Raw genomic sequence first — 25,664 nt, 5'->3', positions numbered from 1 at the left:
ACTCTTAAGATCTAAAAATACATCGTCTCCCACGCACCCTTGTTCCATAAAGCTCCTAAAGCGTGTGGATCCCCTCAGCAGAAAAAGGCAGGTGTTGGACCCTGCAACCAGAACCTGTGAGGCAGGTACAAGGGAGATATCCAGACTGAGGAGGGGAGTTTGCACACCAGGCCTGCTGAGTGCGAGGTCATTGTCGCTCCAGCCTGGTAAAACTAGCAAAGCATGTGTTGTACAGAAATGATGGAATTAACCAAGACGGCAGAGTATACTATGGAGAAAACAGGAATCCTCACGTAGGAGAAAGGCAGAGGACATCCCAGGGCATCAGCTGTGTGTGAGTGTGTTGGGGGGTGGGGGGGAGGGAAACAGAACTGACAGATTACTGGATGGGACAATCCTTGTGGATGACTATTAAGTAGTTTGGAAAGAATTAGCAGTAGCTGCAAAGGAAACAAAGCTGTGTGTGTGTGGTATTTATGTTTAGGAATCACAAAAGTAAAACAGGAGTGTATCATTTAGAAACACGGACCTGCAAGAAGAAACTGGAGGAATGAACAGACTACTGGATTCTTCTATAAGCCATTTAAAACTCTATGTAGTCCTTTAAAAATTAAAATGGATTTTTACAAAGATCCAGATTTCTCACTAAGCTTTCCAACCTTCTCACCTATGGGCATTTTTCTTTCCCAGTATTTACCTACCAACATGTGACGGTGACAGATGTTGGTAGCTAGGATCCCAGGTGGGAAAGATGTGAAAGAACTGAAGAGTACTTTGAAATAGTTTTATTGGCTCATAAGACCTTTGCATATAAAAAAAATACCCAAAACACTATGCAGTATTAAATCACAATTACATTTTTTTACCAATTCAAACTACCCTGAATATACATCTTTTAAAGAAAAAAAATCCTACAGAACTGAATTCTGAAATGACATTATGACTTAAATACTATGACAAAATAGATAATTCCTTATAACATTAATTCATTGCACAAAGCTGCCAGATATTTTCATAAGCATAACCATTGCACAGAGTGCAAATGAACACAATTTCAATGTTACACATTTAGTTGAAGTACGTGTGCCTCCACCTAAGGAACTCTGACATTTCTGGCACAAAATGTTGGTCTCATTTAACTTCCCTCGGGCAACCGACTTCACAATTCAGTTACTCTTGCTCTCCTTAAAAAAACAGACACATCCATCTGCTGTCAAAGCCTACGAGAGTCAGCATCGCCTCTGCTTAAAGAAATCGACTCCTCTCAATTCCTCCGGCAGGTATTCCTGATCCACAGGCTCGCTGTACATGGGGTTGTACTTGTAGCCCTTGCCGTAGCCCAAATCCTTCATCAGCCTGGTGGGCGCGTTCCTCAGGTGCAGCGGGACGGGGGGCAGGGGCCCCTGGTGGTTCCGCAGGCATGCTTTGACGTTGTTGTAGGCGCTGTACACCTCAATGGACTTAGGGGCTCTGGCAAAATAGACTACACACTGGGCCAGAAGCACCTAGGACAAAAAGGAAACATTATGAAGGTGCCAGAAAGTTTCTGTCCTGTAGAATATTTTATGACATCTCTACTTAATTCTGAAAAGATTCCCAATGTGCTTTTGTTATCCCCCTTTTATGCCTATAGTCAAGATAACCACTTGTGATGGAGAGAAGAAATTCCTACAGGAGGCGAGAGGCTGAACCAGACCAATGATTTACTTTTTGTTGTTGTTGTTAAACAGAAGAACTTTTATTAAATGAATTTTTTCTTAAAACCCCAACATGTAAAACATAATATGAAGCTGCTCTGTTTGTGGCTGAATTTATAGAAACTTCCTGTTCAGCACTTTGAATACTTCTGCCCCCAGGAAAGGCTGAGCACTTCCTCTGAAACCACAACTACTGAAAAGTTTCAAAACATGACCTTGTTGATACCTAAGGTCTCCCCTCTCTCTAGAGTCTAAGCTTCTAAAATGGGAGTTAAAAAGCCAAGCAGCTTCTTCGGTGGGCCCGGACATTAAAGGTGATAGCAGGACATGTGTTCAAATCCACAAAGGGACATGGCACAAGAAAAAGGAACTGATTTGCAGGAACTGAGCTGATTACTTTACCTCACATTCGGGCATGCCTATAAAATGACAGCCTTGGTAGGCAGCAACTGCTTGTGTTAATGCAGAAGGGTCTGCGAGACCTGTCACACACACGGAAAGACAAAGGAAAATTTAAGTCATAATGCACACTCCCAGCCAGACCTGTCTACGAGCTGCTGCGACCAGAGATCACCACTGCGTGTAGACGTTACTGACCACAAAAATCCCATTTAGCAAAACGGATTCTTCTCTGATCTCACTAGCTTATTTGAGAAATATTTACTGAGTGGTGTCAAGAATTGTTTCCTCATGGATAAAAACTACACCTAGCAGGAAAAATACGAGAGTATGAATGACAAACGTGAGGAGCCAAGGCCATGCGGACAGGCACAAGGACACATTAAAAGCAGAACATCTACTACACCAAAAAAATGTCTTTCTAATGTTTTTCTTTATATAGTGTCCAGAATCTTCCATTTCTATTTCAGAAGCTCTCCAAAGCCGTCCAATGAAAACCTGAACATGTGACTGCAAAGCATTTAAAATATTTCTTTTATTTCAATGCCCATGTTAGGAAAAGCAGTCCTGAAGAGGAAACAGATAATGATGACTTCAGGAATACAACCCCTCAAAAGCACATACACAATGCCGAGAAATAAACCAGTGAGTTCATGCTTGTCTTTTTCTCTTCTCCTTCCCTGTCTGCACGGTACCAAGAAATTCCTAGGCCCCAAAGCGGTCGCATTCCTGCCCCCCCCACCCCAAGCACGCAACCCCACCGTCTGTGGACACCAGGGTCTGGTCCTTCCCAGAACACTCACCTATGTCCTCGCTGGCAAACCTCACCAGCCTCCTGGCCACATACAGCGGGTCCTCTCCTCCTTCAAGCATGCGCGCGAGCCAGTAGAGGGAGGCACTCTGGTCTGAGCCCCGCATTGACTTATGAAGCGCAGAGATGCAGTTGTAATGCTCTTCTCCTAGATACCACAAAAAGGACGTGCTCAATTACGGGCAGAAGAGGGAATCCACAGAGCTCACAGGCGGGTCATCTAAGCCATAGGTTTGTTTCAATTGGTTGATTTTAAGGAAGCCTGAATAAGGGACCTAGAAAAGCCTGGGAGAGTGAGGTTTGACCGCTGTCCTCAAGCTGCTCAGCGGGCGGGCGCGATGCCACGGGTGCGGGATGCTGGAGAGACCGGAGCAGCTCCGTGTGGGGCCTGTGGGCCTGTCTAGTAACCCAGTCAGCCTCAGAGCAGGAGGCTGCTGGAGCACCTGTGCGGCCCATGCTGAACCCGAGCAAAGACCCGGGGGTGGGGGGACAAGGACAGCCTCATGTGGAGAGCTGCTTCTCCTGGACCTCAGTGGGTTGCCACAGCCAAGAGGTGGAGGGGACTGATCTGATACTCCGTTTCCATGTGCCCCTACTGTCATTTTGAGGAAAACTGTCCCTGGGCCTGGCTGGAGCCATGAGGATGGAGAGTCAGTGACAAAGACAGCTATTACAGATGGCCCATTTGTTCCTCAGTGTCCTTTCCAGCTGCCTTTCTGGTATCTGAAGGCTGCGGTCACTTAAATCTGGTGTGGGGATGTCCATGTGGCAGGATCCCAGAGGGCTGACACAGGAACTAACAGCTCTCACGTTGAAAGCTCTGTAGCCCCTCCCTCACCACTTGGGTCTCCCCTCAACTTTTCACCCAGGATTCACATGCAAACAAATCAGTGAAATGTGCTTAAAAAAAACATATTTAAGAAGAGAAATTTCATGATTTTCTGACCACAAACTCTTTCCTAAGTTTGAGGAGAGAATAGTCTCCTCATGAATGAAAGCAAGGGAGTTATTCTTATTCGCATTAGTCCTTCCTGGAAAGCACCAAGGTGGACAGAGAGACCATGACCTCCTTTGCACAGCATCTGGGCCCCAGGAATGAGTCCCAGCAGCTGACCATGCTGGTAAGACCATCCTTGGCCTTCATCTGAAGACAGCATGGGACAAGATGCTGGCCTGCCAGGGAGGAAAGACCCAGGAGGCTCAATGCAGGTGCCTGAGCACCTCCCGTTCAGGAAGAGGGCGGATCAGTGGTTTTCAGTCCAGCCAGCAGATTCCTGTAGACAAATGGACTTGTCATCTATCTCCGGGCTTCCTACCTAAGTCACAATGTCATGGAGACAGGCTGGGAAAGGGTTCTAGGTGAAATCCACAAGGTCCTGGCCCCATTCACAGGCCTGGCCACCTCGTAGATATATGGGAGATGAAAGAAGCCACTTCTGTTCCACTTTCTGTGAAATGTAAATAAGGAGGTGGCAACAAATCTCCCCTACACAAAGATTACTCACTGTCTCATACCTTTCCTGCAGGTCGACACTGAGAGGCAAATAACAGTGAAGAGCATGGGCTCTAAAGCCAGGTAGCCTGGGTGTGAGCGCCAAACTTCTTAGCCACGTGACCAAGAACACGGTACTGATCCTCTCTATGCCTCGGGCAGCTCATTTGTAAAATGGGGATTAAAGACTAGCTGGCTTTTAGGATTCTGAGTCTCAAATAATGTATGCCTGGTATGGAGTAAGCACTACAGAAACATTTAAGTGTTAGATATTACTCTATGCTAGCTTCCATTTTTGCTTTTATCATATAACATTTTTTAAACCTAAAATTTCACATTATTTACATAGAACCCTGACCTCAATGCAAGGCAGAGAACCTGCTCTCATTTAGGAATTTCTTCACTCTGATACAGAAATATGTGAGCTAGTTACTGGATCCTACAAGTGGGTAACTATATACTAGATGACATTAAAAGAAATAATTAAAATCTCGGGACTGGGGATTTTTGTCTCACCAGAGTTATAAAAAGACCCAGGAGTATAAGCTAGCAGGTTTCCAGGGCAATGCTTCTATCATCCCTATTTATGGAACACAGCTTGGAAGAGAACAATTCTCTAGGATCTGAACTGTATTTATGAGTGTCTACAGATCCATGGTTGTACTGCTACACTACAGTGGGGCCGTGGGGGGGGGCACAGTCACATTAAGTGTCAGACTTGTAGAATGTGTGGGTTCTCAAGGCCTGACCCCAGGCAGCCTCCACTGTCCCCAGCTCTTCCTGGGGCAGTGCAGAGCTATAGAGAAAGTGATCCCCATTGTGCATGGTTCCCCTGGATGGAATGTGAGCCTCGAGAAGCAGAAACCCTAGGACTAGACATGTCCAACATCCACGGTGTGCATATGGGTGTCTGTGAGTATACTCACGTGAGTGTGTGTTACTGTGTGTGAGTGAATATGCTCTGGTGGGAAACTGGTGACCTCAGGCCAGGGCTGGCGTGGAGGCAGCACCAAGAGTGGGGCAGGACACAGTCCTAGGAACCAGTCTTATACCTGGGGCTGGGAATGAGTTTTACCACTTGCTTTGTGAACCAAGGCAAGTTTTTTATCTGTGAAATGGAGGTAATATTAATAACTACCTCCTAAGGTTATTTTGAGAATTAAAAAAAAAAGGACAATATATATAAAATACTCAAATATTCAGTATTACCTAATGTTATGTTAAATGGTAGCCTTTTGATTTTTAAATGACAGTCTGATAAAATGTGAAAGAACAGTTCCAGTCCATCTAGTCAAAATGAAGAGTCTCCTTTAGGACACGTACAAAGGAAAGAGACAACTGTTGCCGGAACCCCCAGAAACAGTGGAGAGTCCAGCACGTGGGAATATTTTTACCTCTTAAAATTTTAAATTTTGTTCATATCCTCCATTCTTGTATTTGGCCAAAAATAAAGCAAAGCTCTATGTCCAGAACGCTTTACTTTTCAGACTTTTCAGCATTCCTATGACATTCAGGAGTACAGATAGCTGGCCACTTGGGATCTTTGGGCTGTGCTAGGAGAGGTCCTGCCGAGCAGCACATTCACATCAGAAAGGAGCCAGGACTGTTTGTTAAATGCCTCTGAGGAGTCCTTGCGAATGTGTCCGTAGTACTTACTAGCACCCTCCACCCACCCAGCTCCCAATCAGCCGAGGCACTAAGGCTGACGAGCTTCTGCCACTTCCCCAAAGTCACACAGTGTTCTGTTCAACTCATCAGGAGGCAGTGCCTGGAACCCAAAGTCACTCTTAAGCTCCCCCACCCCCCTTCTCTAACCAGTTAAGAAGGATTCTCCATCATCAAAAAGCATTTTGGAATACTGTGGACAAAGTACTGCCTCTGGATACCTGGACTCTTCAATGATCAGCTTCCTGTTCTGGCACAGCTTTGAAAGATGTGGAAATTATTCCCGTTACTGCAATATGACTCTATCCAGAATCACACAAACACTCAAGCCCCAGAGTCCAGCCTAATCTACCATAGGCTCATCTTCATCACCCATCCCTCTTATAAAAATTTACAACTGTGCTGTGCTTATGACATTTAATATTGCCAGGTCATGGATCTAATAAGAGTCTGTTTCAAATCTGTTATCTGTAAATGCAGTTCTACAAAAACAGGTAAGTGTACACAGCAAAATTAATTTTTTAAAAAAGCTATTACAACCAAAAACATCACATCAAGATCCACATAAACTTCATTTTTAGTTGGGACTGTAGAAATTACGGCCTTTAATTCTCATTAAACTAACAGAAATAAGTCACTTATTGTAAAAGTCTTCTTGTTATTACTGCCATTGTAAGTGATCACGAAGATTACTGTCAACTGTGAATGTAGGAGCTTTCAAAAATGTTTGTATCTTAAAAGGCACTACCAGAGAGTAATGGAAAAAATACCTACCTACCTTACAAGGTAAGTTTGAAGCCTGCAGTTTTAAACACGAAAACTCCTCTCAATTCTTACCAGGATACCTTCTGCTCTGTGCCTCTCACAAGAAAGATCAGTCAGGAAGCTAGGTCTTTGAAATCAGGCTCTGAGTTGGAGGTTTAATTCAATAACCAATATGGAGATCCAACTGAGAATCAAGTTCATGTTTTGAACTCAGCTGAAAGTCAGAAGCCTGGGATGGGAATGTGTGGACACAACTTATTTTATTAAAGTTCCCCTCTTTTCACTTTCCGTTACTTACCTGCTCGGTCATATAAAATATGAGATTGCTGGAGGCCTTCCTTGACATCATTTTCAGTGATCAGAACTCTACTGGGAGAATAGGTTTGCCCACTTTTCTTACAGAACATCTTCCTCGAGCTTAACCTGGCCAGCACTGCCAGCTGTAGTCCATTCAATCCAGCTCGGGCATCCCCGTCGCTAAGATAAGCCAGAGTGTCTACTGCTTTATCCTCTATGAACACGGACGGCCTGCAACACAAACAGGGTTAGTTACCATCACTTTTTCATGTTCGACACTTCTCGTGCTGTAGCACTTCTTACAGAACAGCTCTGTCTTAGCAAGGTCATTAAAAAGCTACCTTAGGTTCAAGGCTCTTGCTCCCTAACTCATGTTGTCAACATGGTTAAGCATTATCAAGACTGGGAACTGACCTGACCTCGAGTCATGAGATTATTTTACTGTATAAGCACACACACATTAAGCACGTATGAAGGAGACATGGAAAGATACATGGCTTCTCTGGTTCTTTCCTACAAGAGTGAAAACTACAGAAACACTAGGGCTTCATTATAGTATCCAGAAAACATATTTCAAACACAGTGTACATCCTAACGAGACAGGTATGCTCAGATCACTTCCCAAACAGGGAAGGGCCAGGACTGCATCATGCAGTTCAAGGCCCTCATTTTACAAACAACCCGAGTCCCCACTTACTCTGGACACAGCAGGGCCTAGAAGCAAACCTCTGGGATTTTGGCCCGAGGCGTGCTTCCAAGAGGGTATTAATCACCTAAAGCCGCACAGAGTAGTGGAGAGGTCACTAGCCTGGGTATCCATCAGAAGACTCTGACGGAACTTGGCTGTAAGACCTGAGGTAAGTCACCTACCCTCACATTTCCAAATGTGGACCTTCATGAAGGTCTAATTAGGATTGGTTCTCAAGTCTAATTCAGCAAACTTTTCTATTTCTAGTCTAGTCAGACAAAATATCTCACATATTTAGTTACTTAGAGGGGTCTTACTAATTCTTGTCTAGCTGCTAGCTGCACATTTGCAAAGCAAAATATAATTTTTCAAAGTTAAAGCTCACCCATGTCATTGCCAACCTTCAGCTGAAAATGTCTCTAGTAATTAATAAGCCAAATAGGACTGTCCAAATCAGCTACCCAGAAAACAAAGCACAGGCACCAACTGGGTTGGGCCAAGGCAGGGTGGTGGGGGTCCAGTCCAGGAAGGGGACCCAGCCTATGAAGGTCTATGCATAATACACCTACCTGCTACTTCGCTTTAGTGAATAGCTTGAATTACACTAATTTGCATTCAATTCACTAATAGATTTGTTTCTAACTTTTTTTTTTTAAAGATTTTATTTATTTGAGATAGAGGAAGAGTGAGTACAAGGTGAGGGGGGCGTGGCAGAGGGAGACGGAGAAACAGACTTCTGGCTGAGCACTGAACCTGACTCGGGGCTCGATCCCAGGATCCTGAGATCATGACCTGAGCCGAGGGCAGAGGCTTTAATCGACTAAGTCACCCAGGTGCCCCTCGTTTCTAACATCTTAAAGACGACCTCATCCCACCCCTTATTTACCAAAGCCAAGACTTCCAGTTTCTCATCTATCACTACACATAAGGCACCTGTTTTGTCTTAGCTTGATAATGAATGACTCTCTCATCACACTCCTCCTCACAGCTGCCTGGGCCCCAGGAACCATGGTTACAGTTCAGAAGCCCATCTTCCTCCCCTCCTGGCCAGATAGATATTCAAAACATACACCAAGCCCGTATCACTGGCACTTTTTAAAGCCAAGGAAGCATTTCTCCAACAGATATTGTTTAGCAGATTCTAGATGATTTGGAAGAAAATGACAGACAATACATACTCAAGAAAACATGTTAGGAGGGACTAACGTCAGAGCGGGTGCGGTAGCAACCGATGTGCCTGAAAGGGAAGGGCACTCCTGAGGCTAGATTACAGTACATTATCTCTGAGTGTGTGCATGTGTGTGCAAACACGTGTTATGTGGCGGTGGAAGTGGGTAGAGAAAACCAAAATTGCCTTAACATCTCATTTCAGCCCCAGAACTAATAAAAGCCAAGCCTTCCATCTCCTTGGAAAGCTTCCTAGCAACAAAGAGCCTACAGGATCATTTGTAGGAAAAAAAGGAGTAAAGCAGGAGCCCTAATCAATCCTAACTGACTGAGCCATCACAAGGAGTGAGGCCATTTGTTGATCACATTTGTCATCTCTCCATCCCCACTAAATGTTGAGGCCTCAAGGATAGGAATTATGTTTTATTCCTTTTTTACATCCCTTGTGCCTGGGAGAGAACAGGCATTCAATATCTGCACAATAAATGGACTAATTTCAATTCTCCCCATAATCTCAGAATGAAATGTTTATTTTTTAAAAATTATAACATATGGGAAAACATAAAAAAAAAAACCAAAAAAAAAATCCTTTTCTGCGCCACCTAAAGATTAACAATAGCTACTAGGTCATTTGTCGAATTTCCTTTATGATGTAACCATCAATCTTACAACCTAATTTTAAAACAAAATTTGGATCATACTATATATAGTTTGCATCCTTAACAAATAATACTCAGAACTCTGAATATTACTTTTTTTATTTTAACAAAATGTACAAATCACCTATTGCTGTACTACCTTAATGTTAGTATTTTGGTATATATCCCCTTTCTATGGACTTGTCCACTGTATATATTTAGCGGCATGAAGTGCTTTTGGGACAGAAAAAAGACAGGTGTCCTTATACACCCTAGCATTGACTCTATGGCCTCATTTCCATTGGTCTTCATGCAAAGGCAGCGAGTAGGCCTTAATAATTACGAGAAGCCAACTAACAGACTGAGCCACAGATTTATAAACAGCACAATGTAAATAGGCCTCTCAATGGGTATTTTATGTGGTTGGAAAATAGGATCTTTCCTTCAACTTTTAAATTCTTAACCAAAGTCCGAATTATTCTATTGTTACCTTTTTAATCAGGTTTGGAGTCACAGGGAGCGGGAGAGCAGCCACAATAAAACCAGAGCTGAGAGCTTTCACCCAAGTTCCCACTGTTCCATTCTCCCTCCCCCTTGATATGATCCACATTCCAAATTTCACCCCCGCCCAAAATGAGGAGTATTTTTAAACACAAATGAATCTGTCAGCAACTCTGTTCAAAGTAATAAAAGGTGACTGCTGACGGCACTCACAGTGGTCACACAAGCAATTTACCAAATGGAATTTTGCTATTAAGAACACTGTACAGGATGTTCAAAAGGTTCTACCTATCCAATATACCTTGAACCCCAGTTTACAAGACCTTGGTTCTGAAAAGTAATAAAATGTGTTAAGATATCTTGAGATCTTAGAAGAGGGAGCACATGAGTGCTCACGCCAAGGACAATGAAATAAGGAATATTATATTGATATTTGCAAAACTCCTCAGCAAACAGTAACTATTGCACACATTATCTTGGAAGAGCGCTCCTAGTCCAGAGGCATTATTTTAAAATTTAAGCATAAACTTAGAAAACAATGGTTAAAATTAAGTGCATTGGAAAAGATCATATTCCCAGTTAACAGATGTAGAAATTAAAGATTTAGCCTTGTTTCTCTAACTGAAGAGAAATGCTTTCATCTTAGCAGGAATATGGGAAGCACACTGTAAAGACAACTTCTTCCTTTCCTTTTCATTTCCAAGGGCCTGAATCTTTCTGCACACTGTTTTTGTGGTGGATGATACTGGGATTTGGAGAATTCTTTTTAGATGGTGAGCTGTTTAAGCTGGAAGAGGAGTGAAAATAAATGAAAATGTACCTGTTATTTCATGGCAGAACAAAAGAGTATGTATGGCTCAGTTAAACTCTCTCTCCATAAATTACAAAACTATACTCTGTGAATCTCTTTCACTAAAGACAAGGAACATTCCATGGTCAGGGTAACAACTGCTCAACAGTGGTCCTCAACCAGGGATGTGCATCAGATTACAGAGAACTATCTTAAAATACAGATGTGTAAATCTAATCACAGATTTACTGATTCTAAAATCTCCAGGGACAGACTCTGGGCACATGTAGAGCTACCCTTCAACAATGTGGGGGTTAGGGGCAATGACCCTCAACACAGTCGAAAATTCATGTAAAACTTCTGACTCCCCTAAAACATAACTACCAATAGCCTACTGTTGACAGAAATCTTACCAATAACAAAGACAGTCAATTAACACATATTTTGTATGTTATCTGCATTACATGCTACAATCTTAACAATAAAATAAGCTAAAGAAAAGGTTATCAAGAAAATCATAAGGAAGAGAAAATCCATTTACAGTGCTGTTCTGTAAGAAATATGTATATAAGTGGACCCATGTAGTTCCAACCCATGTTATTCAGGGGTCAACTATATTTTCAAAATGTATTCCTGGTAAATGTGATGCGTAGATGTGGTTAAAAGGCAATACTGCTAAATTATAGATAGGAATCTTTTGTTCCTAATCCTTTACAAATTAAAAGTATTGTTCTTACATGAAGAAACACAGAGAAAGATTCAAATGTTAATATTCACCAGTAGCATTTTAACTTGGTTCTAAATGAAAGCAAGTGACTCACTTAACTTGGTACCTAGATCCCTTCTAAACTGAGTACAGGCACATCTCCCTTACCTTGCTTCATTTTATTGCACTTCACAGACACTACATCTTTTTACAAATTGAAGGTCTGTGGCAAGTCTGCACTGAGCAAATCTATCGGTGCCATTTTTCCAATAGCATTTGTTCATTTCATGTCTCTAGGTCATATTTTTTTTTTTAAAGATTTTATTTATTTGACAGAGAGAGACACAGCGAGAGAGGGAACATAAGCAGGGGGAGTGGGAGAGGGAGAAGCAGGCTTCCCGCCGAGCAGAGAGCCTGATGTGGGGCTCGATCCCAGGACCCTGGGACCATGACCTGAGCTGAAGGCAGACGCTTAACGACTGAGCCACCCAGGCGCCCCTCTAGGTCACATTTTTTAATCCTTGAAATATTTCAAACTTTTCATTATTATTTGTTATGATGAACTATGATCAGTGATCTTTGACGGTACTATTCTAATTGTTTTGGGGCACCACAAACCACACCCACATAAGACAGATAACTTTTATCAACTGCTTCATCAACCAACCGTTCCCATCTCTCTCCCCCTCCTCAGGTTCCTCTATTCCCTGAGACACAACGATATTGAAATCAGACCATTTAATAACCCTATAGTGGCCTCTCAACGTTCAAGTGAAAAGAAGAGTTGCATGTCTCTCAGTTTAAAAACTGGAAATGATTAAGCTTAGTGAGGAAGGAATGATGAAAACCAAGACAGGCCAAAAGCTAGGCGTCTTAAACCAAACAGCCAAGTTAAGAATGCAAAGGAAACTCTCTTCAATTCTGTGAAGGCTGAGAGAGGTGAGGAAGCTGCAGAAGGAAAGTCTGAAGCCAGCAGAGGTTGGTTCATGAGCTTTAAGGCAAGAAGCCTTCTCCATGACATCAAAGTATAAGGTGAAGCAGCAAGTGCTGATGTAGAAGCTGCAGCAAACCATCCAGAAGATCTAAGGTCACTAATGAAGGTGGCTGCACTAAACGGCATTATTTTCAATGTAGAGAAAATAGTCTTCTATTGGAAGAAGATACCATCTAGGACTTCCATAGCTAGAGAGGAGAAGCCAAAGCCTGCCTTCAAAGCCAGGGTGGTCTGACTCTCCTGGTAGGGGCCAATGCACCTGGTGACCTGAAGTTGAAGCCAATCCTCCTTTATTATTCTGAAAATCCCAGGGTCCTTAAGAATTATCCTAAATCTACTCTGCCATTGCTTCATACATGGAAGAACAAAGCCTAGATGACCACACATCTGTGGACAACATGGTTTACTGAATATTTTAAGCCCACTGTGGAGACCTACTGCTCAGAAAAAAAGATTCCTTTCAAAATATTCCTGCTCATTGACAATGCACCTGGTCATCCTGAAGTTATGGTGGAGATGTATAAAGAGATAAATGTTGTTTTCATGCCTGCCAACACAACATCCATTCTGTGGCTGATGGATCAAGGAGTCATTTCAACTTTCAAGTCTTATTATTTAAGAAATACAACATCTTGTAAGGCTAGAGCCTCTGATGGACTGGGCAAAGTCAATTGAAAACCTTCTGGAAAGGATTCACCATTCCAGATGCCATTAAGAACATCTGTGATTCATGGAAAGAGGTCAAAATATCAACATGAACAGGACATTCATGTCAGGACATTGAGAGAAGCTGATTCCAATCCTTATGGATGACTTTGAGGGGTTCAGGACTTCAATGGGGGAAGTAACTGCAGATGTGGTGGAAATAACGAGAACTAGACTTAGAAGTGAAGTCTAAAGATGAGACTGAAATGCTGCAATCTTGTGATAAAACTTGAATGGATGAGGAGTTCCTTCTTACGGAGGAGCAAAGAAAGTGGTTTCCTGGAATGGCACCTACTCCCAGTGAAGATACCGTGAAGACTGTTGAAATGACAACAGAGGATTTAGAATATGACATAACTTAGTTGATCAAGCAGTGGCAGGGGGTGAGAGAATGGACTCCAATTTTGAAAGAAGTTCTACTGTAGGTAAAATGCTATCAGAAAGCATCACAAGCTACAGAGAAATTGTTTGTGAAAAGAACAGTCAACTGATGTGGCAAACTTCACTGTTGTTTAACAAATTTGCGACAGCCACTCAACCTTCAGCAGCCACCGCCCTGATCAGTCAGCAGCTGTCAACATCAAGGCAAGACCCTCCACCAGAAAAAAGATTAAGACTTGCTGAAAGTTCAAATGATGGATAGCATTTTTTTAGCAGTAAAGTTATTTTTAAATTAAGGTATGCACATTGATTTTTTAGACATAATGCTATTGTATATTTAACACACTACAGTGTAGTGTAAACATAACTTTTATATTCACTGGAAAACCAAAAACTCATTTGACTCACTTTATTGCAGTGGTTTAGAACCAAACCCAAATTACGCCTGAGGTATGCCTATGGTTAGAAATATGCCTCAGAAACCGGCCCTCCTGAAGTCAAGCTGGATGATCTTGAACACATTCTTACACCTTTTTGTGCCTCAGTTTCCTCATCTAATAAAAGGAGGTAAGGATACCTATATTGAAGAGAATCATTCTAATTAGCCTATTCAGTAACATACTCTCTAAAATTGCAAATCTTAAAAGCAGAGCCCTCAACTCTGCTGCTTCCAGGATAACCAGACTAAATATAACACAAAACAAAACTACTTTCTCCAAAAAGAGAGAACATCAACTTCACAGATGACGCCCTGTTTGTGTTTAATTCCATGGCAGCACACATTCCCAATTACACTATACCTTACACCTGGTAGAGAATGGGGGGATGAATAGTGGCCTCAAAGATGTACCTAAATCCTAATCCCTGAATCTGTGAATTTAGCCATATTAAGGATTTCAAGATGAGATCATCCTGATTTAGTATGAGCCCTAATCCTAAACGTCCTCATAGGAGACAGTAAGAGAAGACAGAGACACAGAGACAGCCATGTGACGATGAAGGCAGACATTGGAGTGATCCTGCCACAAGCCAACGAATGCCACGAGCCACCAGAAGCTGGAAGGACAGACTCTATCCTAGAGTCTTCAGAGGGAATGTGGCCTGCCGACAGCCAGATTTCAGACTTAGAGCCTCCATAACTGTGAGAGAATAACTGTCTATTGTTGTAAGCCACCCAGTTTGTGATACAGGTTTTCCCCACTATCCGAAAGTAGAGGGTTCCTTTGAAATCTTTTGCAAGCCAAAATGGCATAAAGTGAAAAGGCCATTACCATCAATTTATAACGGAGATTTTTTTAGTGTTCCCAGACCCAAAAAGTGACCTCTGTTAGGCTTTTCTGAGATCTTAGGGCACATCTTGCTAACAGATACACAAAATAAATTAAGATAAAGCACACGCTCACAGACATGATCCAAAGCTATGGTGGCGCGATTCAAGATGTTGAGTGTGGTTCCCGGGGAAGGAGCTGGGTGGGCGCTGCCTCTATAAAGGACTCACTGAAAAACAAGTGCCGAATGCTGTTTTTGCTTTTTGCCCTTTTTTTTTTTTTTTTTTTTTTCGGTAAGAGGGAAAATCCTCTTCTGATTTTCTCCATGGATGTGAAGTGGTATAATGTGAACTTTCAGAAAGTAGAGGATACCCATAATTTGTGATGGCAGGAACAGGAAACAGATGCAAGGTCAGTGAGATTGACTGGTGTTTCTTTCCGGTTGCCATTATTTTTGTCATCATTTTCGTAACATATTCTTATATACCTTTTTTTCTTTATAGCAAACGATTTTTAAGGAGAATTATTAAAGTCCACTCTAACTAACTAAATCCACAACTCATTCCGATCAGTACTTTCTATTCTGGTGTTCCACTACCTTTCTCTCCATTCAGCGTTTAGAAAAGATTATTTTTGAAAGGCAGGCAATAATATTAATATTAATAATATTAATTAATAAAATCCAACCAAACCAGCCTGCAGCCGGTCTGTGCGGGCTCTCCTCTCCCGGTGATTAGAGAAAAGCCCCAGTCTCAGAGTCAAGCCGCAGCACCCTCACTCCAGCAGGACAGAGCCATTTTAACTTCCAACCAACTGCTGGAACTGCCTCGTTGGACAGCAACAGGGCAATCCTGGCTCCTCGCTCTATTCTCCTCATACCCACAAACAAGTGCACTGGTATCTAGCCCACAAACAATGGATTCTTTAGGGGTGTTTTTGAATATGCGTGTGTCTTATTATCTAGAATCTATAACCCTTCAAAGCAGCGAGTTCTCAGAGTGACTAAACACTAGTTCACTTTCTTATTGCCAGCAGCACAAGGTCACTGGATGACAGACCATGGATTTTTTTTTTTTCCTGGTCTCCGAAATTAATCCAGTGCAGACACCATGCTTCACAGTTTGTACCATGTGACCAAGATGCTTATAGTAAACTACACGAAAACTGCTGATTACCCAAACAGACCAAAAGAACTATGGTATGGATAATTCAACATAAATTACCAGCTTACCTCTAACTTTCTCTTCACAATCAAATCACAAATCACAAATGAGTACAGAGTACTACTTTGCAGATGTCTCACTAAAGCTGTGAGGTGGTAAATAGGGGACTAGGGATGGGGAAGATGCTGTTCTTTGGCTCTTCTTCCTTCCTGTTGCCTGGAATGCAGATATGATGGCTAGAGCTCTAGTAGCCACCTTGGGGCATGAGTAGAAGCCATGTGCTGAAGGTGGTAGAGCAGAAAGATAAGGGTCTGGGTCCCTGATGATACGATGAGGCTGACTAGCAGCTGCATTTTTTATACTTCTCTACCTTCAGACTCTTTTACATGAGAAGGAAAATTCTATCTTGTTAATGCCAGTTAATTTGATTTTTTTCCTGTTACATGCATCCAAACCTAATCCTAAATTGTTCAATAACGTTGAGTACTCCCTCCTTGCTGAAGCTCTTCTCTGTGGAGCATCCTTCTAGTTTTCCTACCTTTCTAAACTTTGTCTCTTCTCCTACACAACAAATGCTGACAAGACCTCAACTTATACCCTTAGTTCCTGGCTCTCTTCAGCTCTCCTATTCAAACACATGGGCTATATGTTCTCTGAAGTGCTGGTGGCTCCCAAATCTCTGGCTTAAACATCTCTATTACTCTCCTACTTCTTTACCTAACTGCCTAGAAAACCTCTCCATATGAATCATCCAGAGGCCCCACAAACTGAACAAGTCCCGAACTGAACTCCACACCTCCTCTGCTCCTCTTCCTTAAATCCCTCTTGTCAAAAGTGCAACTATTTGCCCAGTCACCAGGTATGAGAATCATCTTAGACAATCCTTTTTCCTCCCTCCTCACACCTAGGCTCACAACCCGACTTTGCAACTTCTCAGAGCAGCTCCTGCTTTTGTTCAAGTCACCTGCATTTGTCATTTGTCTTCAGCACCACTGCAATAGCTTCCCAACTGGTCTTCCTGCTCCCTGGTGAGGGGTAGGGAAGATGGGACTTGACTCCCTCCAACCCACCCTCTCCAATGCTATTCTCATCTTCCTAAAATGTAGAGCTGTTATGTCACTCTCTTGCTCAAAATCTTTCTATGGTTTCCCATAGCTCTCCACATCACTTACCTTATCTTAGAACACAGGTCTTTCATAAATCTGGCTCTGCCTCCCTCCCTGGCTTCATTGACCATCACTTCCTCACGCCCACTCTTCCACTCAGCTATAATGAATGGATCATACTATTTATTACCACCGTGACTTTTAGGGGCCACATTCCCTTGCCAAAATGAGCTTTCCATTTCATCTAGTTAAATTCTGCTTATCCTTCAAAATTCAACTCAGTATCCCCTCATCTACCAGGTGAGAGATCTGATTTCACATATTCTAGATGCCGCTTCTCTATCCTCTACCACTCCTTGGTCATAACTCAATCACAGCATGTTCCTGGAAGCCATTCACTTACCTATCTCCTTATCATATACTAAGCTCTGTAAAGGCACAGGAATGTGCTTTTCAGCACTCAGCCAATGCCTAGCATATGTAGGGCCTTCAATTAATGCTGAACAAATAAAATACAGAAGGAAAAATTTAAAAAGAACACTTTTATCTTACTCTAATGGGAATCCGTCATGTACAAACACATACTAGATGAGAACTCACAAGTCCTCAAGAAAAACCGACAATTAAGGATCAGCCTGACTAGTGTCCAGACCAGTACCCGCTCAGCTCCTCTCATGCGCAGCCGTAAGTAGTCTAGATCTCTCTGTAAACTAGGGCACCAAAACACAAGACTACAAATGCACTCATGGTTTCCCAGAGAAGTAATTATTTGGGGTTTAGTCTTTCCTTCTAGCTAAATTAGTGTAACCAAATCTAATTTATGTCCACAAGAATGTGTATACATTTGAAGACAATCAATAGATGTGAAAGTACAATTTTACCTAAATTGAAAGAAAACAATATCCATTTTTAACTCTCCATAGCAACTGGGGTAGTCAGATGCTTCTGTTAGGAAATCACTTACAATGTAAGAGTTCTTTTTGTGGCCTATGGCATCTCCCAACTTAACTTTCTTGTCAGAATTACTAACAAGTAGATCAATTAATTAAGCTTAATAATCTTTAATTTCATTCTGTTTGCTTAGGCAATAGTATTAAAGACAAAGGTTCTCGATACCTGGGCAATGGGGCAATCATCCCTTATGCTGGACTACCCAAAAATAAAATTAAACTATTTTTCTCATATTGAAAGTTAGAATTTATTCATTCACAAACCATTTACTAAGCATGTATACACTAGGCACTGTGCTGGGAAATATGAACAAGGAGGACAAGTTCTTATCCTCTTAGCCCTCCCAGGAAGGGGAGGGGTGGGAATTAGAAAGGAAACAAGTGAATAAAAATAAGTTATAATTAGGATCAATTCCAAATGAGTGATAGTGGAAAAAGCAAACATCTATTGGACATGGCAGGTTTTCTCTGACTGAAATGCAATTTTAGCAGATTAAGAATCATTGGCTCACTTTTGTATCAGGCTCCCAGTCTCAGTAATAAGAGAAATCTTAATTCTTTTACTTGATCCTCTCAAATTTTACTGTGCATGCAAATGATTCAGGGATCCAGTCAAAATGCAGAAATCCTTTTTAAGATGAGCTCCATGATTCTTCTACTGTCCTTCTCATTTCACCTAATTATGGCATGGCAGTGACTGGGGAGAGAAAAAACCTGAGGGTACCTGAATAACAATTCCATGAAATCATGACATGACTGAAATCAATAAAACTACCCTAGATTAATAAAAATGCAGGCTATATAGTTGTAGATATATTATGATAACCAGTACCCAGAAATAAAATACACAGGAATATGCTGGGATATTTGTTCCTCTGCCTTTCCATTTTTATCAGTTGGTTGTATGAGTTTTGTAGTGAAAAACACTGTTTACAGGACAGCTACACTAGATGTGAGGACTGGCTGTATGTAGCCCCTTTTAACCCCGACAAGGGCCAAGCACACAAAGGGCCCCTAAGTATGGATACACTTAACGGATACCAGCAAGTTCCATATTTCTTTTAAGCCACAATTTTGATGGCTATGCCATCACAACTCTACCCTAAACTGATGTGACTTTGTTGCACCTGGGGGTCCTTGGCCATGTTTCAAGGCTTTGTGAGGCACAGCATAATTCCTCCTAGATGAGAAGGGGCAAATGGAAGAGGCCAGACACACAAGGAGAGACTCTTGAAACTTAAACCCTGAACCTAAAACTATGTCTTGTTCTTTAATCCTCATAGAAGAGTGGCTCCAGAACTTGGCCTCAGGGCAGGCACCAGCAGCTGTGGGGTCCACAGCATGAAGAGGCAGGCATTAGTCTCTCATCACACCAGATTATGTTCCACTGTGTTATTTCAGTTGACACATGAATAAACGACATCTGAAGAATATATCTGAATATAAAGTTAACCTCTAACCCAAGTAATCTAATTGATTATACACTATATATATACTCTGTGTATTAATGAACTCACACAGTACTCATGATACAGAAATAGGTTGCCAAAAGGAAAGAGAGAGCTTTTAATGTGTCATTTTCAGGTAAAATTTCTTTACTTTTATAGAATTGAGCTTGACTTTAAAAATGTGCAAAAATAATTCTAAAAAGATTTAAAAATTGTTATGATAACATTTATATTAATTTGTAGTTAGTACTTCTAAAAGAGGAATAAACTGCAGGAAAAAAGAAATTGGAATCTGAATATAAATCTCAAAAGATCTGTAGGTTAAGCCTATTCCATGAAAGAAAATAATCAGTAAGGCTTCCCATAGTCTTCCAAGCCTTATAAAAAAAGTGTTAGGAAAAAAACAAAATCCTTAAGCACAAAAGCAAACACCCAAGGACTGAAATAATGGGCAAAACAATGTTAAAACTTGAAAAATTAGATGCACCCCTTAGAGGGCTATAAAATCCATCTTAAAAAAAGGAAATGTTTGCAGAGATACATTTGGTACAATTGAGCACTTTCCTCCATTCTTGTTTTCATTACTAGATCACCATTTCTTCTCTGTCCCCGCCCTCTCCTTACTGCCGTCCAGCCCTTTCTGGCCCTCTGCCAGGGGATTCTCTGAGAGGTGTGTGCCCCCAGGATACTGCCCGCAGTCAACTTACTCTGAACTGCTGTTACTGCTGTGGCTCAGAGGGTCAGTGGGACGGCTGGAGTCTAGGACGTGGATTCCCAGTGAGTTGATTGCCCGCATTAAGATAGTCACCATTGCCTCTACGGGAAGCTTCTCAAGAACAATAACCCGACAGCGGCTTAGGAGAGCAGCATTGACCTGGAAGGAAGGGTTTTCCGTGGTTGCCCCAATCAGAGTGATCGTCCCACATTCCACGTGAGGAAGGAAAGTGTCCTAATCATGGGAAGAAAACAGAAGAAATTGATTCCAGTCAACAACCTGCAGAATCCTATGTAAGTTGCCCATTCCTTCCTTTTCCTAGTTTTCAGTTCAGGAACAACAGCTTTATATTCATTGGAGATGGATGCACTGTTGGGAGTGGAAGCACTCATGCTTTTTAAGCCAAAAACACACCTTTTGGACTGTGAATGTCTAAGCCTGGCCACCTGCTGGCACACTAACAGCTCAAAGTAGAATTCTAACGTAGTTTCAACATAAATGATTTTTTTACTTAGAAAATTATCTTCTATCCTAAGGCTTCTATCCCAACTGGCAGATAGCTTAAATACAGCAGCTATTTAAGTTTAAGAAAACACAAAAACATTAGTAATTCTAAAATTTTCCTCTGGAGTACTCAATCATAAGTTATTCTTCCCAGCAAACTTGGTAAATATGCCTTGGTGAATATGTAACCACTGGATGTTGTCTTACAGGGAAGAAATGCTAAGATGAGTCAATGGTCTAATGAAACTGAAAGTGATAACATCCTGTCAGAACTCTGAAGAGTCTATTTAAAAAGAGATTCAGATAAAAAAAAATAAAGAGAGATTCAGATCAGTAACAAAAGCTTAGTAAGGTTTTATAAAATATTTCTATCTCTGATTAAAAAGCATTAACACCTATATCAAAGAAAAAAGTGTACTTGAAGAAAAAAGTTAATGTTTACTTAGGATACAAAAGTGACTTGGCTTTGTTTATATAAATAAACTGTCCTTTTACTTTTATTTCAGAAAGCCGTTTAAATAAGTAGTGGGGATTAGCTCTTGTAACATTCACCCTGCTGAGAGCCTGAGGTCACAGAAAACACTCTTTAATTTTGAAAATAAAAAAGTAACACTGTATAGGGGAGAAGTTTAAAAATATTAAAATAAGGATCTTAAAATCAAGTTAAATTGCTTATAGCTCAGGACCATACTAATAATTTCATTTATCAGATAGAGAAAAGCATTTTCTTGTCACCAAAAAACACTAAGAAAAGTGGGGAAATAGGCTCAAAGGAGATGGGCTAACAATCTATACCTCTCTATACACAGAAAATTAATGATAATGACAGTCCTTACATTTGCATAGTGTTTTATGCTTTTCAAAGTAATCTCACATACTTTATATTCACTGTCATGTTCACAATGACCAAAAGGTAGAAGGAAGTTAATATACCTGCTGAGATTTATTGAACCGATGAATCTCATCAATAAAAAGGATGGTTTTCCTTTTGAAAAAACTCTTTTCATTCTGAGCTTGTTTTATGACATCTCGCACATCATTTGTCTTGGCATTTGTTGCAGACAATGTCACAAATCTTATGCTATGTTTCTTGCTGTTGTTGGCTATGATGTGAGCCAGAGTAGTCTAGAAAATATGACACACAGAGTTTGGAAAGCTGATCAGACACAGAGAGAAAAGCACCCATGGGCACCAACACAAGCAGCATCAGCACTATTTACCAAGCAACTTGAACTCTAAAGAATGCTCAGCAGCACAGATACAATCTGAAATACCACAGCACATTTTTAAAAAATTAAAAAAAAAATGTTAAAAATAAAACAGGAAAGTAGCTAAACGTTAGTCTAATCCTGACCTTTTCTCCTTTATACCTAACCCTGTTTGATTCCTTTTTTGGGGACTCTAAGATCTTTGGAATCCCCATGAAGAGTAGCTGTCTTGATTTAGCAGAGCCTGAGTGACAGCTGTGACCTCTTCCAGCCAAGAAAGCATTACTGTTGAAGGACTAGTTGTAGAAATGGAGTGCAGAACCACAGAATCAATCAATTCTACAACTGGAGGCTCATCAGTGCAGCTTAGAAAAGGAGTGAGCCTTTGAACTGAAAGGCCAATGACAACTACCTAGCATTTCAGATGACTGCATGCTGCCACCTCTGAATGTCTACTTTGGAAGTAGATTAAACAATAGCACTTTGATCATGTTAGCAGTTACGAGAAGACAATGGCGAGATCCAAGGAAACCACTGCTCAGTGCCTGGCATTTACCAGGTGCTCCATAAATGTGCATATGCTGTTATTAGTATCATTATTGTTAGCAAAAAAGTATAATAGTAAGAATGAGAATTAAAAAAAAGTGTGTTTAATGAGAGGGACAAATTTGGTCCTGAATGAATGGAAAGGTGCATTTTATTTTCTAAAATTTCTATAGTACCATTAAGATACTGTGGCTGCTGCTTCATCAAATCTCGGCCTATGGGCTCCCACTCCACATATGCCTAGGCTTGTGACCACCAACCACTATGCTGAGCAGCCCATCACATCTCTTGTGTGGCGTCTTCTATTAGTTCACCCTACTCATTTTCCTCTGGAGTTTTTTCTTGCCATCTAGTCTGCCAACAGCTGATTAGCCATTCTCATGACCTTATGTAAAGATTTTGTGAACAATAACTAACAATGCTCTCGCTCAATCTCCTAAATGGAGTAGCAACTAAATCTACTACCAGGTAAATTATTTGGGATAGATATGATTTATTCCTGGCCAAAGGGAAAGTATGAGCGTGAACAAGAAGGCACAAAATGCGCAAGATGCATTCCGGGAACTGGAGCAAAGGAAGGTGTGATTAAGTTGGAGATGAAGTGGGAAAGAAAACTGGGAAAAATCATCAAAGCCCTTGTATACTAACTAAGGAGTGTGAATCACAAAGCTACGAGGGCCCCTTTACGTTCTGATACTGAATTTTGCCTTTTACTCACATGTGCTCATCTTCCTCTCTCTTCCTGTGGATAGAAAAAAATCATATATTTAAACACCTCTTAGCCTTCTCTGTTTTGCTTAACTCTGCCACTGTTTCTCAAGTGTTCTCCAATGATATGTTTTCTAAACCCCAATATCTGAACCACCTTCCTCTGGACATGTGCTAATTCCTAACAAGGTACATAGAACTGGACACCAAAATGCATAGATGTTTCTTCCCTAAAGTAGAAAGCATAGTGAGGATAGTTACGGAAGTGCTAGATGAAAACGACTTGGAAAGGGAAAAGAGTTTTCATATTAATCTTGTTAAATAAATATATCCTCAAGGATAAATAAACATCAGTCTGTTAAATAAACCAACAGCTAGAGGGAGGGAAGAGAAACACAATGAAACAAAAAAAATCTTGATCTTTCGCCCCCAAGCTAAACCCACGTACCTACAAATTGAATATACAAACGTTCCTCTGCAATTTGTAGCATGTCATTTCCTTGAGAATTGGGTCATTAATGGGAGGGTGGGGGTACACGTTGGAACACAAAGATCAAATCTAAGAGTGCAAATATTTTTGTAAACCTTTGAATTCAGACATCTTCATTTTGAAAATGACCGGAAAACGTGTCTTACAAATCTGACGGGGTGTGTCTTTTTCACACCCATCACTAACTCCACCTGTGGACTAGGTGCTGCCCCGGCTCAGATGGTATCTGAGGCCCTGCCCTCAGGTCTCGACATCCACGGTGGACGCGCGGATTCTTCGGGGACGGCCTCCGCCACGGCTCTCTGACGCCCGACCCGTACAGATCAATACTCAGAACCCTCCTGCCAAGGCGGCACTCACCTTGCCGCAGCCCGGCGGGCCCCACAGGATGAGGGAGGGGATTTCGTTCGTCTCCAGGAGGGACCGGAGCAGCGTCTCCTGCCCCACGGCTCTGCTCTGCCCGATGTAGTCCTGCAGCGTGTCTGGGCGCATCTTGTCGGCCAGCGGCTTGCCCTCCAGCATCTGCCGAATCTCCTCCGCCGCCAGCGCCCGGGCGTGCGGGCGGCCCCCACCGCTGGCCCCGAAGGCGGCGGCGGCGTCGGCGGCGTCCGCATCCCAGTGGCCCGGGTCGTCCTCGCCGTCCGCGTCGGCGTCCCCGTCGCCATCGCCCACCGCCTCTTCCTCCTCCTGCGCCTCCGCCTCGTCCCAGCTCCGCGGAGACGCGCTGCCCGCCGCCGCGGCCGCGGCCGCCGGCCTCTTTCCCGAGCCCTTCCTCCCGGGACTGCTGGAGCGGGCCACGGGGAAGTCGGGGATGAGGCGGGCGCCGCTGGGCGTGGGCGGCGCGTCGTAGCTCTCCCGGCTCTCGGTCTCGCCGCCGTCGTCGCCCTCCTCGCCCTCTCCCTCGCTGCTCTCGGCCGCCGTCGGGGTGGCCGGCTGCTTCAGCGCCGAGCTCTCGGAGAGCCGCCGCCTCTTGGCGCTGGGAGGCGAGAGCCCCTTGGCCCGCTCCCCGGCGCGGTGCGGCCCGGCCGTGGGCTCCGCGTGCCCCGCGGGGTTGAGCAGCAGACAGCGGTCCAGGTGCGAGTTGATGTGCGCGGCGGGCATCATCTGCTGGCACACGGGGCACTGCACCTGGTGCAGCTGCGACAGGAAGGGGTCGTCTTCCGGCCCGCTCACCTCCATGGTGGCCGCCGCCCTCGCCGGCGCCCGGCGCGGCCGCAGCAGCCCCTGCGCACGCCGAGGGCTCGAGATGCCCGCCGCTAGGCCCCGCGCCGCGCGACCCTCGCTCGGGGAGGTAGCAGGACGCGCGCGGGCCGGGGGAGGGCGCCGCTCATGCCTCACGTCCGGAGCTTCCCGCGTCGGCCCGCCCTCGGCCGGCCGCCGGCGGCGCCTCGCGCGGCGCGTCGGGAAGAGTAGTCCGCAGCCGTTTAGCTCAGCCGCCGCTGGAAACGTCTCGCGCGTCGCGTCGGGAAGTGTAGTCCGCGGCGGTTCAACCGAGCCACCGCTGGCCTCGCATCCCTCAGCCTTTCGGGAAATGTAGTACACACTACCTCGCCCTGGCCGCTGCGCGTCCACTTCCGGCCGGCCCCGAGAGCCACCTTTGTGAGGGGCCGTGAGGCCGACGGGTTGCGCGTGCGCAAGAGCGCGCGGTGGCGAAAACGGCGCCCCTCCGCGCCCTTCGGGGCCTGTGACACCGGGGCGGAGTCCGTGACCACGCGCCGAGATTGCACCTGGGAAAGCGGCTTTTCACACCCAGGGAACTGAGTGGGCGTGTGGGGAGGGGTGGGGAGGTCCACGACAGGTTGTTTCTAATTAAAGGGAAATGGGGAAAACCCCCAAATCCTGCAGAAGAAAACTGGACAAAG

General features: G+C 43.2%; 1 protein-coding gene across 1 annotated transcript; it reads right to left on the bottom strand.

Annotated features, from left to right (window-relative positions):
• Positions 1–772: 772 nt before the first annotated feature.
• WRNIP1 (WRN helicase interacting protein 1) lies at positions 773–25,191 on the bottom strand. The gene is made up of 7 exons (XM_032424846.1): positions 24,163–25,191; positions 21,784–21,975; positions 20,339–20,580; positions 7,128–7,357; positions 2,900–3,055; positions 2,100–2,179; positions 773–1,505 (listed from the first exon to the last, which is right to left on the bottom strand). Exons 1-7 carry the CDS (start codon positions 24,979–24,981, stop codon positions 1,230–1,232), a joined length of 1,995 nt encoding a protein of 664 aa, XP_032280737.1. The 5' UTR covers positions 24,982–25,191; the 3' UTR covers positions 773–1,229.
• Positions 25,192–25,664: the final 473 nt, after the last annotated feature.

Source organism: Phoca vitulina, unplaced genomic scaffold (genome assembly GCF_004348235.1).
Source record: "Phoca vitulina isolate PV1807 unplaced genomic scaffold, GSC_HSeal_1.0 scaffold31, whole genome shotgun sequence".
Taxonomy (NCBI): Eukaryota; Metazoa; Chordata; class Mammalia; order Carnivora; family Phocidae; genus Phoca; species Phoca vitulina.
Note: the sequence above shows the minus strand (reverse complement) of the source record. Positions and strands in the feature narration are given on the sequence as shown.

Bases quoted from the DNA above. Each gene is read 5' to 3' on its own strand.
- WRNIP1 (XM_032424846.1), bottom strand. From the start codon at position 24,981: ATGGAGGTGAGCGGGCCGGAAGACGACCCCTTCCTGTCGCAGCTGCAC. The intron at 21,976-24,162 runs GTGAGTGCCGCC...CATATTTTCTAG, and splicing joins GCCCGCCGGGCTGCGGCAAG to ACTACTCTGGCTCACATCAT. The intron at 1,506-2,099 runs GTAAAGTAATCA...TTTTTGTCCTAG, and splicing joins TAGGCATGCCCGAATGTGAG to GTGCTTCTGGCCCAGTGTGT.